Raw genomic sequence first — 16,901 nt, forward strand, 5'->3', positions numbered from 1 at the left:
GCTGGAGCAGTTTGCTCAGGAAGAGTGGGCCAAACTACCTGTTAACAGGTGCGGAAGTCTCATTGAGAGCTACAGAAAACGTTTGATTGCAGTGATTGTCTCTAAAGGTTGTGCAACAAAATATTAGGTTAGCGGTCCCATCATTTTTGTCCATGCCATTTTCATTTGTTTTCTTATTTACAATATTATGTTGAATAAAAAATCAAAAGCAAAGTCTGATTTCTATTAAATATGGAATAAACAATGGTGGATGCCAATTACTTTTGTCAGTTTCAAGTTATTTCAGAGAAAATTGTGCATTCTTCGTTTTTTGTGGAGGGGTACCAACAAATTTGAGCACGTCTGTATATGTAAAATATGAGTTGCTGTCCTGGAGACAGAAGCACCTGCCAAGGAGTGCCTTCTATTACCTGTCAGGCCTCAAACTCTTGCAAAAAGGAGATGCTGCCTGTATGAGCTGCAGATTGGATAAATTGATTCGATGTTATCAGTCATGTGAGGGGATGCCTATTTATACAACAGCTTGTGCCACATGTTGCAGGTGTTACCAAGAGGAGGCAGAGTGATTGTGATTTCACATAATTCACTTCTACAATTATTAAACCTGGTAATGACATTTAATGTAGAGTTGTTAATCCCTACAGGGACTCAGGTGTGACATACTTAGAATAGTTAAACATGGTAATACAGAGCATGATAAGGAGAGCTACAGCAGACTGATAAGACCCCAACCAAGGGGCAAAACCTCCTTGTTCTCAGAGGGGTGCTGGTGTACATGATTCTAGGATTAATTCTCCTGTTGCAAAAGATCTTAAAATAAAAGTTATGGGCTCACAAACCACTGAAATGAAACCTACCTGAATTGCATTCCTTGTGGGTGTTGGTAGTACTGAGAATTACTCTGAAATGTGTGCTACAGTTTCATGGGTGTCGACTCCTACTACCACCCCCCCCCCCCCTCCCTTTCTATTGGTTACATTCAAAGACCCTTAAGACCAATTCTGTCCCTTACAACACACAAATGCTCATGAAATAAATACACTCACTCCCTTATTTTTTTTCCTCAGTGGTTACTGTGTCTGAGATTGCTGATGAGGAGTTTGGCTCTATATCAATTAAAATATATTACTTGTACTGCAATACCTCCAGTTCTGTGTTTATTGCTTATGTTGCCAAATCAATTTACTGTCACTATTTGTGCTTTGTCCCTTAAAGTTATCATGGTATTAAAAGTGTGGGACTGCATATTTGCTGCTGGATTTCATAGCTGCCATCTGAAATAGAACAATAGAAGATAACAATAAAGGATACAAACTGATGGGCCAGAATAGAAGCCCATTAATAGTACTAATAAGGACCATTCCATGCCATTAAACAAACGATGATGCACTGATTAGTGCTGCTGTGCATTTTTTGGCTGTTGAATTTGACAAATAAATTGCCTTCAAATTATAGTAAGTCTTAGTAAACATTACTGTTGCCCCAACAGCAGCAACTTCAAGAGCCATATACAAAAATGACGAATTCCTGTATTTGACATATCAAGTGACTGGCACCAGCTACCACTGTGTTTATAGACCAAGGGTGTGAAGCAGCGTTTCCCATTAGTCCCAGAAGCTTCGTCACCACAGATTTTCCCACCCCCAAAATGATTCAGGGAAAAATCTATTTTATTTGAATCCAGTATCTTCGGCATGCCTAAGACACGCAAAAGTTTCTGTTCATGTTTTTTGTAACATGCAGCGTAACTCAAGAGAAGAACAAATAAATAACACAAGTCTGTTATTCAGTCAAAGAAGTGTATTAAATTAATTAATTAAATTCCTTGACAAGTACACATTTTTACAGTTAAAGAAGTGGGCTATGGTCCATTAGTGGTTTGTAGAAAATATAGGTTCAGATTTGTGATCTACAACAAAGTTTTTTTTTTTCTTAATTATCTTCCAGAATAAAGGAAAAAAAAAAAAAAAAAAGTTACCAATTAATCTTCAACTCAAGGGTTAAATTAACAACGTTAGTACTCCAACAGGAAATATGCTACTGTAATTCTGGCCACAGGATGTACATTTCACCAGTTCTTACATTACATGTTTCAGCTTATTGTTAAATAATTTCCAAATAACTTTCGGACAGACATCCAAGTAATATTAATAGATTTTTGAGCAGACACTATATTTTTAACCTGGGTGGGCAGAACTGTGCATCACACCACTTTCACACACAATTATTTTGCATGGCTATTCGTAGCAGTGTGCTGTAGAATAAGCATGCACAGAGAGGACAAAAATCAAACCATGAAATAAAAGGTTTTGCATACTTTTCTCCTAGCCTCGTATTCCCTTATAAAGACTTGCTAAAAAAACAGCAGGCTGCTGCAAGTTCATTGGGGGGTGGGAGGAAGGGCAAGCAAGTTTGCCATCAACCCTGTTATCACATTGCATGACCCAGTGTCCTCTGTATTTTGGATAGCTCAGTGGACATCTAAAAAAAATGCTCCTAATACAACTGCAGGGTGCTTAAAAGTGCAGTGTAAAAGCAGCATTCAAAAGCTCTACCAGCATCGGAGCAATCATAGTACAAATTTTATTATATATTAAGTATGAGAATTAATCACACATAGCCAATTTTAATTTTTTTTTTTTTTTTTTTTTTTTTAAACAATACACTTTTGTAACACTGCAAATTGGACTACAGCGATACTGTATAGGTATACAATTTACATTCAGAATAATAAGTTAGAGTTTTACCAGCCCAAGACTGTACAACCCTAACACTTCTGAACTGATGACAAAACAGCAAAACCTACAGAAGAGGTTTATTGCAATTAGAGAAAGAGATAGGTCAGACCACAAAATAAAATGATGAGGAGATTTCACAACTACTACGCTACAGATTAAAAGGCCAAATTTACATATTCTACACGTACTTAACATTTTAAAAGGAAGTCACTCTTGTTTTCTACAGGACAAATGTTACATCTTGGGCAGACAAAAAACAAAAGAAAAAAATTATAATTTGAACACGTATGTAAACATTGAGCAGAGAACCCAGTGTTCAAATCCCATCTCTACCAAGTCATCCATTTTGTTGCATATATTAATATTGTATGTGGGTGAGGGGGTGGAGGGATTATTTGATACTTTAACTTGCAAATTCAGATTTGACATTTACATTTTTTTTGATAAATACAATTAAAAAACATTTAAACCAATTCTGTCTGGTCCCAGTTAGCCCTGCTTCTCAAGTGTTCCGTTTCTCCACAGCTCTACTCAAGATTGTTTCACCGTTTCCTTCCACCTGGGAATGTGGATTGAACAAGCTACAGGATCAAACTCGAAGGCTTAAATTATTTAATTGTCAATGCCAGGTTAAGCAGGAGCAGAAATCCGGTCTTCTTGACTCGCGTGAAAGCAAGAAGGCACGACGAAGAAGTTCTTCATTGTGGTGTCCAAAGTTATTCCAGCATCCTGCATCTCGTACCTAAGGATAAAAAGAAATAACCCTATATTGTATTTGCAGTTACAGATATTTACCCCCTCACCCGCCCTCTCACACACAGATATGTTCTTGTACTTCCTCTGTACAAATTCAGTGCAGCTGTGTGGTCCAGTGGTTAAAGAAAAGGGCTTGTAACCAGGAGGTCCCCAGTTCAAATCCCACCTCAGCCACTGACTCATTGTGTGACTCTAAGCAAGTCACTTCACCTCCTTGTGCTCCGTCTTTCGGGTGAGACGTAGTTGTAAGTGACTCTGCAGCTGATGCATAGTTCACACAACCTAGGCTTGAATAAAGGCATCTGCTAAATAAAACACATCATAATAATAATAATAAATTATTATTATTATTATTATTATTATGGCTGAAAGCATAATGACACACATAGCAAGACCTACAGACATGGTATTTTGAAAAATTACTTTGAGGCAGCAGATATAGCCGCCATTACCTAAAGCAAACAATCCACACCCCAAATCCCAACATAGGCTTTCTGCAACTGACCATTTCTCACTCTAATCTTGAACAGTATTAAGACAAACCACCTTATTCCTGATGGTATAGTTTTCTTCAATGCATTAATTGTCAACAAGTTCTGCTGCAAATCCCTTACCAATCAAATGCCGAAATCAGATAGTAAACTGGTGGCTTCTGAAAATCGTTGAACGCAGACTGCTCTCCCAAGGTGTTTGCTCCCATGTTGTCAAAAGTCACCCAATCTCCAACATTCAGTTCAGGCAGCAGACAGTGCTCGATAACTTGATCAAGACCATCAGAGGACGGGCCCCACAAACTGCTTGCAAACACTGCTTCTTCCTTGCTGTATTTCTAAGAAGATTAAAACAGTGTTTACTTCATACAACTACAGCTTTTTATACACCCTGCAGTACAAACCCTCAACAACATGCTTGCACAGATACAAGATGAACATGAAACCAACCTTATGCACTGAGGGAACAGCAATTGTGTTGTCAGTCAGCTTGCTAGCAAAAGACCCGTAAACGCCATCATTCATGTAATACATATAAGCTGGTTCGTCATTTGGAGATGGTTCAAGTTCTGAAACAAACATTTAATGTATTTAATATTTACTGCGTTTAGAAATTGTGTAATGCAGTAAACAAATGAAAATGTATTTTTTTTTGTTTACCCTTATTCTGATCCCTAGCAACCACCTTCTTGGCAATTATGTTCACTGCAAGAGTAAATGAAGAAGCCACATAGTAACTTCCCGGTTCAGCAATAACAGACACCCCAGATTCTGGTGGGAAATAGATATCCAGCAGTGGACTGATGGCACTGTAAATCTGTGGGGAGAAAAGAAAGCACCTCATATTACAAGAAAGGCAGAGACATGCTTTATAAAACCAAAAAAATAAATAAATAAAACACACCCCTTGGACAAAGTTAAAAAGTATTACAGGATAATTACATTACAGGATGAATTTTATTAAAAAGACAGTGGTCTTGTCATGATCAAACTGTTTAATTTATATTTGATCTATTTAAATTGTGAGCTTTTGGCTAAACGTTGCAGGGTTTACATTTTACAAGTGAATCATACAGCAACATGAAATTTACATTTACACACCTCTTCCAGCTGAAACTCCGCTCCAGAGAATCCTCCACCAATATCCAAAATGCTCATGTTAAAACCAAACTCCACCTGAAATAAAAATGTTGATACAAAGTTTTAGTATCCTCTTCACAACTGTAGTTATAACCTACACATCATATGAGAAAAAAAAATACAACAGGCAAAATAAATTATAAATCTGTAGCGTTGCAAAACAGCTACATTATTTTTCCCCCAACTCATTTGGAAACAGTGCCCTCTTGTGAGAAAGAAACATAAATTAGTATTTTCTGTGTTCTAAACACCAAGTGTTTTCTGACTTGTTTTTAAAAGGTAATTTAGCAGTCAACTGCACAGTATCATTTACACAGCCCCCCCCCCCCCCCCCCAGTACATTAAATAGTATTTGCAGATCTCAATCTATTGGTTGCTATGGGCAACTAACTTACCCCCATATCAAAAACACAGCGAGCATCAGAGACCGCATGAGTGTAAGCCTGCAGATCCTTGCAGAAGCTTGAAATATGAAATCTGAAGGAACAAAGGACAGCTTTAATTCAGTGACAGATTAATAAATAAAAACAAACAAAATTGAAAGTTGCAGGCACTAACAACCTGTCTGGAAATAGCAAGTACCTGTTGTGAAAATGCACATTGTGTCAATATAAAAAGGGGATAAACAAACAAAAAAAAGCTTGGTAAGCATTTTGAAATTATTCTGATTTATGCAAATGAGAATAGTCTCAACAATCCCAGACAGAATTTGATCTTCACTAATATTGAACTGTTCACAATATATACTTGGTGTCTGCAAAACAAATGACATCTGTAAAAGTTGACAACTAGCACAGCTGAATAGCCTTTCTAAACCACTTGCATTTAATTATTTGTCAAACAACCTTCCAAGTTTGCACACCTCATTTCTCTGGGAAGCTTGGTTTAAGTGCATTTAACAATTAGAGCTACACTGCTATTTTATGGTAGATTGTGTAGTAATACTAAAAAGGTAATGTATGACCAATGTTTCAACAAAAAGCCTATCAATGTCTGATGAATCTTCTGAAAGTTTATAGTACATTAAAATACATGCAGGACTCACTTGACCCCCACTACTTCAACCCCCAACTCCTTTGCACATTCCAAAAGGTGTCGACTATTCTTCAGTGTGGAGCCAAAATCCATACTCATCTCCTCCCCTTCGCTGCTGGCCTCAGTTGCGATGTGCAGCAAAAGCCTAAGAGAAGGACAAGATGATTGGGGCAGTTGGTTTACATCAAAGCCTGGAGACTGTCAGAAGTAGGTCGATTAGGTCACAGCCCTCCTGCTCCAGTGCTGAGGAGTCTCGAGAACCTAAAGAGCAAATGTCCTGTACAGGAGAGAAAACTAGCAATTAGGGCCTAGCTATCAAGACATCAGACTGTGGCTGCAGCAAGCCGAGTTGGCTGGGTGCTGGAATATAAAATTAATTAGTTGCCTTATACAAGGTTTTCACAATTCTTAAAATAAAAGAATTACAAATTGAGTAATGTATGGTTTCTCTTAAATTCACAATGCAACAATACTATTCTCAACTGCACATCAAGAGCAACACCAAAAAAACACAAGATTGTAACTTCAAAGCAGGATTTGGGTTAATTCCCTTTATTCAAGTCAAATCCTGTTCCGTTTTTAATCAAATCCGACTCCTTCAAATTAATTCCTTTGGAGGAACTGGAATGGATTAAAAGGGAATAGATTTTCAAAATCCTGTTCATGTTTCACTGCTGTAACAAGGCAGCAATCAGTTTGATTAAAAAACACAGAAAAAACAAAACCACCACAAGACATCTAAAACAAAAAAACTGAAACGGATATTTCACCTTAAAATATATTTCAATGCTTTGTCAATCAAGTTGGCATATACAAGTTTATATGTAAACTGAACGCAAGTTTGAGAAAACTGACATAACTACAACTAGAAGCTGTGTTTCATGTTACGTAAGATATAATTTAATGAAAATTGGCAATGGCTGTTTTCTAAATAAAATAAAAATACCCAAAAAATATATAAAACACACCAAAACAAACCAAAAACCACTTAATTTACATATAGTATCTATTGTAAAAAGTAAAGAATGACATAGTTGGTGGGGACGTGAAGTACTCAGCAGTTAGGGTGCTGTAGTAACAGGATGTTCAGTGGCAGCCCTACTCACTTGGCACTAGGATGGTTGCGAGCAATTTTCATCAGTTCCGTTTCATTGTCGCAGACCAGGATGTCAATACCATTTTTTGCAGCATACTTGATCTGGGAAAGTTGCTTACACATGCTGGTGTAGATGATGTTTTCAGGCGCAACACCGAAGCTCTGCACCAGTGCAATCTCATTCTGAACATGGGAAGGAAAGAAACAATTAAAAAAAAAAAAAAAAAAAAGCCTTTCTTCCACTGAATTCACATCTCAGTGTGTAAACACTGTTGGTAAAATTAGGAACCCTTGGTGACTCAACTGGGCAAACTGTTTTCCTCCATGGATACCTGCATCTCTTCTAACAACTTAGGGTTAGGCTTACTGGATTTTCCGTTTTTACATGCACATACATTTAAAAATCTGTTTTTGCAGTCTTCTCTTCAGTTTCCTGGTTTATATGAAATATATTCTTTATTGCAAGAATATGAATCCTCTTGCTGTTCTAATGTTAATTTTCCTGAAGTCCTTACTGTATGTACTCTGGCTTTCATAGATAGACCATCTTTACTGGCACACAGGTGACGGAAATCAGCAAGCTGATCTAGCCAGCCACTGTTCACACACATTCAGCACAAATCAAAAGCCAATTTTAGACTGCAAGTCAGACTGTCTTGTTTAGAACACAGGGCAAGCAAATGTACCGGTTTACAGTGACTTACGGCATTCAAAATAAGAGATCCATATTGCATATAATTTTATGCATTAGAATATCTATTTCGAATCTTTACAAGTTAATGTTGTGTATTGGTTTGCCTTTTTATTTTATTCAAACAGACACACATTATTCATTTTTATAAAACACAATAAAATTCTCATTAATCACAGACTATCAAAACTAAACTTTGAACTGAACTGGCAGAATTCAGTTGAATATGATACATGCACTACATCCCCAGTAAAGCTAGAAATATCCGATCCTAGATACTCAGCAAAACCCAATAACCTAACAGTAAAAGTTGGATGACTGCTGATAATCAAAACATAACACAAAAGCTTAAACTAATGAATTCTGTATACACATGAGCTTAGAAAGACTTACCTTGCTGGCACAAGCAAAACCAATCCCCAGAGCTGCAAGAATCTCAATAAGAGCAGTGCTGGTATTACACTTCACAGTGTAGAAGGGTTTTATTTGGGCCATCACATTTTGCCACTGGATGTGCTTCTTTACTACATTCCCAAGGTCTGCCACAAAAAAGGCATTCTTTTCAACCTGGGATTAAAAAGGGGAAAACATAGATATTAGAAAAGTATTGCAAGGTACTCCATGTATTTATTTTACAATTCAAAATCAACCATTCTTTTATTACTTTAAATATAGCAACAATTAATGGTTTGCCATTGCATCCTTCTAGGAGACATGGCTGGACCACTCAATTGCTTTGCACATTAAAACTTAAAATGTAAGGCAATCACAAGTCATTCAAAAAAAAATAATCTTTAGTGTCATTTAAATACTCATTAGAACATTGGTCTAAGAAAAGGCGGATGGTCAACAACAGTGGATGGACAACCACTCCATTATGACATCAGAATCCATTGTTGACTTACCAGAGCCTGCTCATAAATATGGTTATCAATGACATCACTAAGAGTTGTTCCTTCTTCCAAAAGGTCAATAGTGTAGTTTGGTTCATCAACAAATCCTTTCATCTCAGCCGTATTCCGCAAAGCCGACAATCATAAACCAAGTTGCCAAATACAGGGGTCGCCGAGCCTTATTGGGGCCCTTAAAATATGCAACAAACTGCAGAGGACAAAAGGAGAAAAAAATAAATAAAAGCGGTTTAGCCTTGCAGACAAATTGATCTACATCATGAAAATAAAGAAAGATTAGCTTATTTTAAGATTAAGCTTTTTTTTAATATGAATGATACTTTCTGTTTTCCTCAAATTCTTTCATTCATGCCTGTCTAATTTTCTCCTTTGTGACAGCTCCAAGTTTTACTTCAACAATGACATGCAGATGCATTCTCAAATGACATGCAGATAAATCCTCTTTAAAAAAGGACTCTTATAGGAAGTGCTCCCTGGTTGCCTGAAGTGAGCAATGCTAGATCCACTGTCAACCAATAATTTATATTACATATGCTATAACCTAGTCAGGAAGAGCCAAGGAAGTTTAAATTACTATTATTTTTTTAAACTCACAATGTTATCAAGTGTGATGAAGTAAGAATGTCTGTAAAGCCACTGTGAAAACAGCTAACCCACTGTGGCCTGTTTATTTTACTGCCAATTACTTGCATCAACCATTATTAATCCCTGTGGTGGGGACCCATCAGTTCCCTGGGACACAATTTGCTAAATACAGTACTTGGAAAAAAATTTGAAGTTTCGATAACATTGCATATTAAATGCCACGCTTGGGTACTTCAGTGTTTGTTTAGTCAAAATGCACAATTAATGCTTTGTTAAACATTTACAGGTACTGTATTAACACAATGCTGCTCTCCAGATCAATGGCTACTGTCTGTCTCTGCAACCGTTCCCTTGCTGCACTGTGGCACAGGGGCTCAGCCATATTTAGCATGCTGTCTCGACAGGCCCAACAACCCCAGCCAGCACAAGCTTCACAACTGAAGCTATGGGACCAATCTGCTAGGTCTCCACAGCACATTGTTGTTGTTGAACTAGATAAATGCATTTACTGGCTTCAGACACAGACTATACCCCCTCATGGGAATTAACTTATTAAACCTTGCCAGATTACTGGTTAATGCAAGGACTGAAAATGTCACTTATTGTGTAGCAATTCCCATGCTACATAATGTGGGTGTAAGTCTCACCCACCTGTTCCTTTAAAATTAGGGTCAGTAGCCTGACCATGTTAAAACTTCACTTCCCCACAGTTCCTTGCAACCACCCTCTGTTCATCCACGTCCCCCCATTGGCTCATTCAAATATCCACTCCTCTAATCTCAGAGCTCCTTAGAAGCCAGCACCTGTACTAAAGCTGGCTGATTAGACCTGGAGGGGGACAACCTTAAAATATCAGTGAACCTAAACTACTTTAGATAATTTCAGTACAGTCATTATTTTTTTATTGTTTTCTGCACTTTGTCTAAACTCTAACTTTGTTTCACTGTTACTTGTTTAAGTGTAGCTGTTTAATTAAGGTGTGTTTAGTGTTTGTTGTTTTATGTGTGACAGTGTCCATTTTCTTCTGAGCCTCCTGATTTTTTTTCAATTACTGTTCCATTCTACTCAGCACTACTGAACTGATTCAATTTCAACATACTCCATTTTTTTAACCTTCTACAATCACCATAATTACTGGACTTTTTAATCTGTTGGTGAGATCATTCTTTTTTGTTTGGAATTTTTCTACTTTAATTTGATACTTTGTTTCCTGTATTTGTTTTTTTTGTTCTTTTGTTACTTTGTTTGGTTTTCAGTTACCCTGCTCTGCTGGACTGTTTTAGGCTTAACTTTCATGCACCATCCATTGCCATCCAGACTGTTACTGTTACCATCTGTGATCATTTAAAATTTACCTTTATCTTGCTCCGTCTGTCTGTGCATTGTGTTTGTGTGTTGGTTTATTTGAGGCCCACCGGACACTCCACCCATTTCTCCTTTGTGTTACTTTTTAGCCTTCTGTTTTCCATTTACCATCTTACCTGTACCATCTTTATACTTACCTATTGTTTCCACCTTTCCTACTTCTCTACCAGCTTTATTCTTACCTGTTCCCTGCCATTATTTGTTTCTTTCGTATTGCTTCTAATCTTTCTTATTTTGTTATTTCTTTATTGGTTCTATCCCATCTGTATTTTGTTTTTGTTCATATTTCATTTGTTTACATTGTTCACAATGAACCGGTTGTTCTTGAAATTGATACCTCTGACATCCCTGCTTTTGCTGTCTGTCACTCTTGCCGACTTATTTAGTTATAGGAATAGGGCCAGTAGTATCTCCTTAGGGAGGACAGTGTAACTGCTTCAAGGTTGTGCAGAGTGACCGTTACAATTGAAAAAAAATGCAGGCAGCATCTCAAATGTTAACCCTTTGCGGTCCTATGTTGGACCTTGTCCGACATTGCAATTTTCCCTTTCCGGTCCAATATCGGACGCTGTCCGACATCAAAGACAGGTCTCTAGTTGTTTTTTCTCCGGAAAAAGCAGAGAAAACCATTCAATGGCCGAGTGAGACCGATAGGAGCCGGAAAAAAAAAAAAAAAAAAGAAAAAAGGGGTGTATCTCATGAATACAGATAGCCCTGGCACCACATAGATAACACGGACATAAACAAACAAGATAGCTGCTTCTGCATCCAGTGCTCAAAGAACATCACAGACATTTGCAGAGCTGTTTTTAGATGTTATAGTAATAAAATAATGACTTGGATCACATTGAGGAGAGTGATGATAAAACGAGTGATCAGGAGAGGATTTATCAGTATGCACTATGAATTTAAAACAACAAGTCACTATGAATAAAAATCTTTCTAAAGCTACCAAATGACACTGTTTAAGACTGGAAGAATTACAGCATGATATTGTTAAAAGCACAAGGCCTGCATCCATTAACTTCATGCATAGTTTTAGTAGGTCAAACGTAACTTGATTTCAAACAAAATCTAAGAAATTATTAATTACATTTGTACTTCAACATCTAAAACAGAAATGCCCAATACCTTTTAGTACATGTAAAAATAGTTTTAACGCACCAAATTCAGCTACTTTTTCTATTAGGTTGCCATCTTGGGTTTTAGTTTTGCCCGCGACCCTTCAGAATTAAAAATCTATACAAAAATACCAACATTTGCAAAAAAAAAAAAAAAAAAAAAGCTAGGTCGTTGTTTTGAATTGAAAGGCCAGAGTTATGCGTGCAAGCAAGCCTTCAAAAGCACACATCACTGTGGGCAGACTGGCAGGACGGCATGGCACAGGCACAACAGTCCAACCAATGCATGTAGTCCATACTGCAGACAAATGCGTATGTGTCACTTTTAAAAGGCATGGGTTTTCTGAACATATATCCCTCGCTACATCACCGCTGAAAAATGATGCACCAATTTTGCTAGCACGGGTAATATTTCCACCCACAACCAAAAAAATCCAAGCATGGTTGGCTCTTTGAAATGCATTATAGACCCCTTGTACAGCAATTAGTATAAATCTTACCTCAGCCCTGATTGATCTAGGTTTTGAAATCATCTTTCTGTATGTCCTACGTACTAGGGCCTACAACGGCAGAAAGTTTAGACTGTCTACTTTTATTATACAAACATGAATCAAAGTCGTCAGAGTACGGCTAGATACAGAGCTTGAATAAGGGTAGCACCTAAGACGCAGCAAACACCCATTTTACACGGTCACCGTCAGTTTGAGATCAATATAGAAGCTACAAGAAAAAACAAATGCATTCTACAGGATGCGTCTTCAATTGTGTATTTCTGACAATTTATATTTGATTTTTATCAGGTTTCAAAATGCTTAAGATGATACTTTCTAAAATTGCCGTTTTTAAATCAGTCAGAATACGAGTGTTACGATTATCGGAATATTTACACTTAAATGCAAAAAGATTGTGCTTCACCGATAGAACGTCACAGAGAGCTCTGAAAGAGCTCCATAGGTAGAACCTCCACACACCTGCTTTGCCCACCCTTTTATTCCAATCTTCCCCTACTTATTTAAAATAAAGACTTTAACCATTTAAAATATGACTGAACAACTTGATCCTTGCACCATAAATATAATCACCTTAAGTAGAAAAGCAACATTTTATTGGATATAGCTCTCACTTCTACATTCACAAGGCAATCTGAAACACCTTAAGAAAAGGGTATTTTTTGTTTTATTTAATAAAAACAAATGTTGCATTCAGAATTGTTTTCATTTTAAAAAGACCACCACCAAGTACTGAATTTGGTCTACAACTAGTATGTTACACCCTCTTTCACCTTCAGATGTTATGAAACAGAGATCAAAATGGACTTACATGGACAAGTCAAGTCAGGAGATGGAGCTCTCCCACTATCAGCTGGGCTCCCAAGGCGGCTCAGCGTTGAAGTCGAACTGTTCTCTGTAGAGTGCTGCTCCTAGGCCCTCTGGATACCTGTTGTACACTTGGAGTCTGCCCTGCAGAAACAAACATCAGAACAAGAAAAATGCATTACAGATCAATAGTGGGCAATATGAAGTGCAGCCTTACTGAAATTGATGAAAAAATCCCACATTAGGAATCACAAATCACAGTACCCGCTGAACAAAAAAGTGATGGGTTCCAAACTCTTATATCCATCCTGTACACAATTGTGCCCTGCTTAGTAATGAGTGCTCACAACTCCACAGCACAGGGACAGAGAACTCATGGGTCACTTGACAGAATCAAGGCAACATCTTAGCGGAGCCCGTATTGACTGATCCGATTCATATACTATCACATAAGGGGAAAGTCTGGTGTTAGCAGCACTCGCATTATAAATGCATGTCCAATGGAAAGACAGTTGTATTTCTTACCAAGTCTAATCAATAGCATAAATTTGATACACAATGAAAGGGTGAAAACCTTGACTGTAGAGGGAATGAATAGCAACTCTGGTTTTCAGAGGGTGCCACACAGAAGAAAAAAAAAATAAAGGTTTAACCAATTGAAATGTTCTCAAACAAACAAACAGGCTTCCTTGGTTTAGTTTAGACAGTGTTTGTACTTGTCAAGTTAGATTAGTGATGCCAACAGCCATTGACAATTTAATTTAACAAAAAAATAAAAAGCACCATTTAAGTCAGTCTCTTCTAAAAACATTTACCAACAACAGAGCGGTCTGGTTTAAGCTTAACTTTTTTTTTTTTTTTTTTGGTCAGCTTTATTTGTTTCAGCACACAAACTGACTGACATTGACAAGTCTAGTGATAGAGCTCTCCCACAGTACAGGTGTCCATCTGTCAAACTTGACATGGCAAAAAAAACCAAAAAAAAAGTCACATTACTTTTTCTCCACTCTGATGTAACAGAAATTGATGTTCCTATAATAAATTTTGGAAATTCTACAATACACTATATACACTATCTGAATGAATTGTAACATCATAAGACGGTTTCTACACAAGCCAGACCTGCTTAAAACTGCTTGATCAGAAACCACCTGGATTAACAAATGCATGTGCTTGCTTTTCATTGCCATTGTGAAACCAGGGTTTGCATAATTGTGTAATGCTTCCGCTAGAACTAATGTTATATTGTTACAGCACAGGTTGCTTAATATTTACAATGTTTTTGTAACGTTTTATTGATTATTAAATTCATACATTTGTTGATAAGACAAAAGCTCAACACAAATTAGAATGCCTACCACAGATACATACAATCCAACTTAATTTGAAAATATGGTTGCTATGCCAGTTGGCTTTGCAATTGCTATGTAGTTGCTTATGAATTCAGTCCTAGTTTATGCCGCACCTGCAGTGAAAAACAACGCCATGACATAGCATCCATTGTCCCAACACATAACACAACAAATACTGGCCACGACTAGTCCAAACCGGAAAAATGTTAACATTATACATTCAAACACCACTTAAGGTTAGAGCTATATTGACTGCTTTGCTCGTTGTAAACAAAATACAGTTTAAAAGATATGTACAGCAAGATACTAATTTTAACCTTCTAATAATAATCACTGCTTTTCCTTTGTTGGGCGCTTGCTGAACAGGTGTTAAACAGTGGCTTTAGTTCGCGACAGACACTACAGAAAGTTTTTAGTTGGCACAGCACTCCAGACTCGGGGACATGAAAAACTAAAAAGGCTGGACAATCGGACCTGTGGAGTTTGTTTATATATATATATATATATATATATATATATATATATATATATAAACAAATTTCTTATTTATGGTCTTCGATTTCTGACACGGTGTCTCGAGCAATGGAAATGATTAGCTTCACATTGTTTTGTTCCGACACGCGGAAAAAAACACAACAAAAAAAAAAACCGGGTACAATATATTCATGGATAATTTATGAATCAATAGACAAGGTTGATGCCAAATCACGAGCAAGTGGCAGATGACAGCACCCGTTTAACAAACACCAGTATTCAGAGGCAGGCCTCTCAACATTGCTATTTGCTCGGTTTCGCAGTGGCAGGTTGCTGGTTTGGTACACAGTCACCGGTGGTAAGGATAGGTCAATACATACATACATACATACACAATCGTTAATTGTGACGGACTGTTAACATTCAGAAAATAAACCATTTTAAAATGTTTAATAATAATTTATTTATTATTATTATTATTATTATTATTATTATTTAATTAATTTATTTAATTTATTTTTCTTAGTACGAAACAACGATTTCTAAGAAAGGATTCTAATTGTATCGACTTTCACGAGACAACACGTTTAAATGTTTTCACATCAATGTAAAGAGTATAAAAACTACGTCGGTTTAGTAAGCGACAGGACCCGGATTGACATTCACATAACACGACACAGACGAGATAATGAAGAAAAAATATTAACACAGAACTTCACCCTTTTCAAATTTGGGAATGATAAAAAGCCAAATCCTGTTTACATTTCTTCTTTAATTTGAATAGGTATATAACCTCAAATAAAAAGCAAAATAAAATAAAAACACACAACATACTGTCAAATTAGCTGTTTAGAACCCGGATTGCAACCGGTATAGACAGCGCTAGAGCGAGCAAGAAGGATAAACGTGGTTTAAATGGTAGTTTTCAATGCGGTTGTCAATGTCCATTTAGATAATATTCAGATAATCAACACAATGTCTAGAACGCTATTTTTCCCTTTTAAAAAAACATAATCGTTTAGAAAACAACAATCAGATACCGCTTCTACACTCGTACCCACCTACACTGCGAGTTGCGACCGCCATGTTGTAACATGTTTCTGTTGCCACTGTCCCTCTTCATTTAAAACATAAATTGTTTACTTACGTGAAATAACGGCGCTAAGGTTTTGGTAAACCGTCTTCTCTTTTTTGGCGGAATTTTTAAAGAGTAAAAGGGGTACCAACAGTAGAAATAAAAAAGGCTATTTTTGCCATAAGCTTGGAGGTGATGAACGAGTAAATGGAGTCGTGCGAATAGTCTTGTGTTAGGAGGAGAAAAAACAGCCGGGGCGGTATTTATGCAAGTAGTACCAGGGTTCAAGAAAGGGGAAGACCAAGCTAAAGGGGGCGGAGTAATCTGCAATACACAATGACGTATACTGTGTATCTTTAGTCTGAAAAGTTGCATATATGCGGCCATAATGAACGTGGAGGTTATGCAATTTCCTTACAGACTGTTGTATCCGCTTACCGATTATCAGACTTTGCTACATTTAATGGGTCAGTTTTGTAAGGAAAAAAAAGTATATATTTGTAATATAAATATTTACTGTGTTTAGAATAATTAGAGATGGCTATTTCAGATTTCTGTCATTGTTAAAAAGCAGAATACTTCTAGACCTTTAAACTACACCAAAGGCCCAGCTTTTTGTAATTAAGTATTGCTATTAAATAAATGTATGAATGAATTCTTGACTTATACACATACTTGTTGTATGAAGACACAATTGTAATTAATTTAATGGGATTAAACATACTTCATATTTGAAAAGCAGAAATACAAAAAAT

At 36.9% G+C, this 16,901-nt stretch overlaps 1 protein-coding gene across 1 annotated transcript; it reads right to left on the reverse strand.

Annotated features, from left to right (window-relative positions):
- Positions 1-1,782: 1,782 nt before the first annotated feature.
- On the reverse strand, positions 1,783-16,398 carry LOC117394625 (antizyme inhibitor 1-like). The gene is made up of 12 exons (XM_033992984.3): positions 16,219-16,398; positions 13,250-13,389; positions 8,853-9,048; positions 8,341-8,514; positions 7,267-7,439; positions 6,171-6,305; positions 5,521-5,602; positions 5,087-5,161; positions 4,646-4,802; positions 4,436-4,554; positions 4,109-4,323; positions 1,783-3,480 (listed from the first exon to the last, which is right to left on the reverse strand). Exons 3-12 carry the CDS (start codon positions 8,952-8,954, stop codon positions 3,369-3,371), a joined length of 1,344 nt encoding a protein of 447 aa, XP_033848875.1. The 5' UTR covers positions 8,955-9,048; positions 13,250-13,389; positions 16,219-16,398; the 3' UTR covers positions 1,783-3,368.
- Positions 16,399-16,901: the final 503 nt, after the last annotated feature.

This window comes from Acipenser ruthenus, chromosome 3 (genome assembly GCF_902713425.1).
Source record: "Acipenser ruthenus chromosome 3, fAciRut3.2 maternal haplotype, whole genome shotgun sequence".
Classification (NCBI taxonomy): domain Eukaryota; kingdom Metazoa; phylum Chordata; class Actinopteri; order Acipenseriformes; family Acipenseridae; genus Acipenser; species Acipenser ruthenus.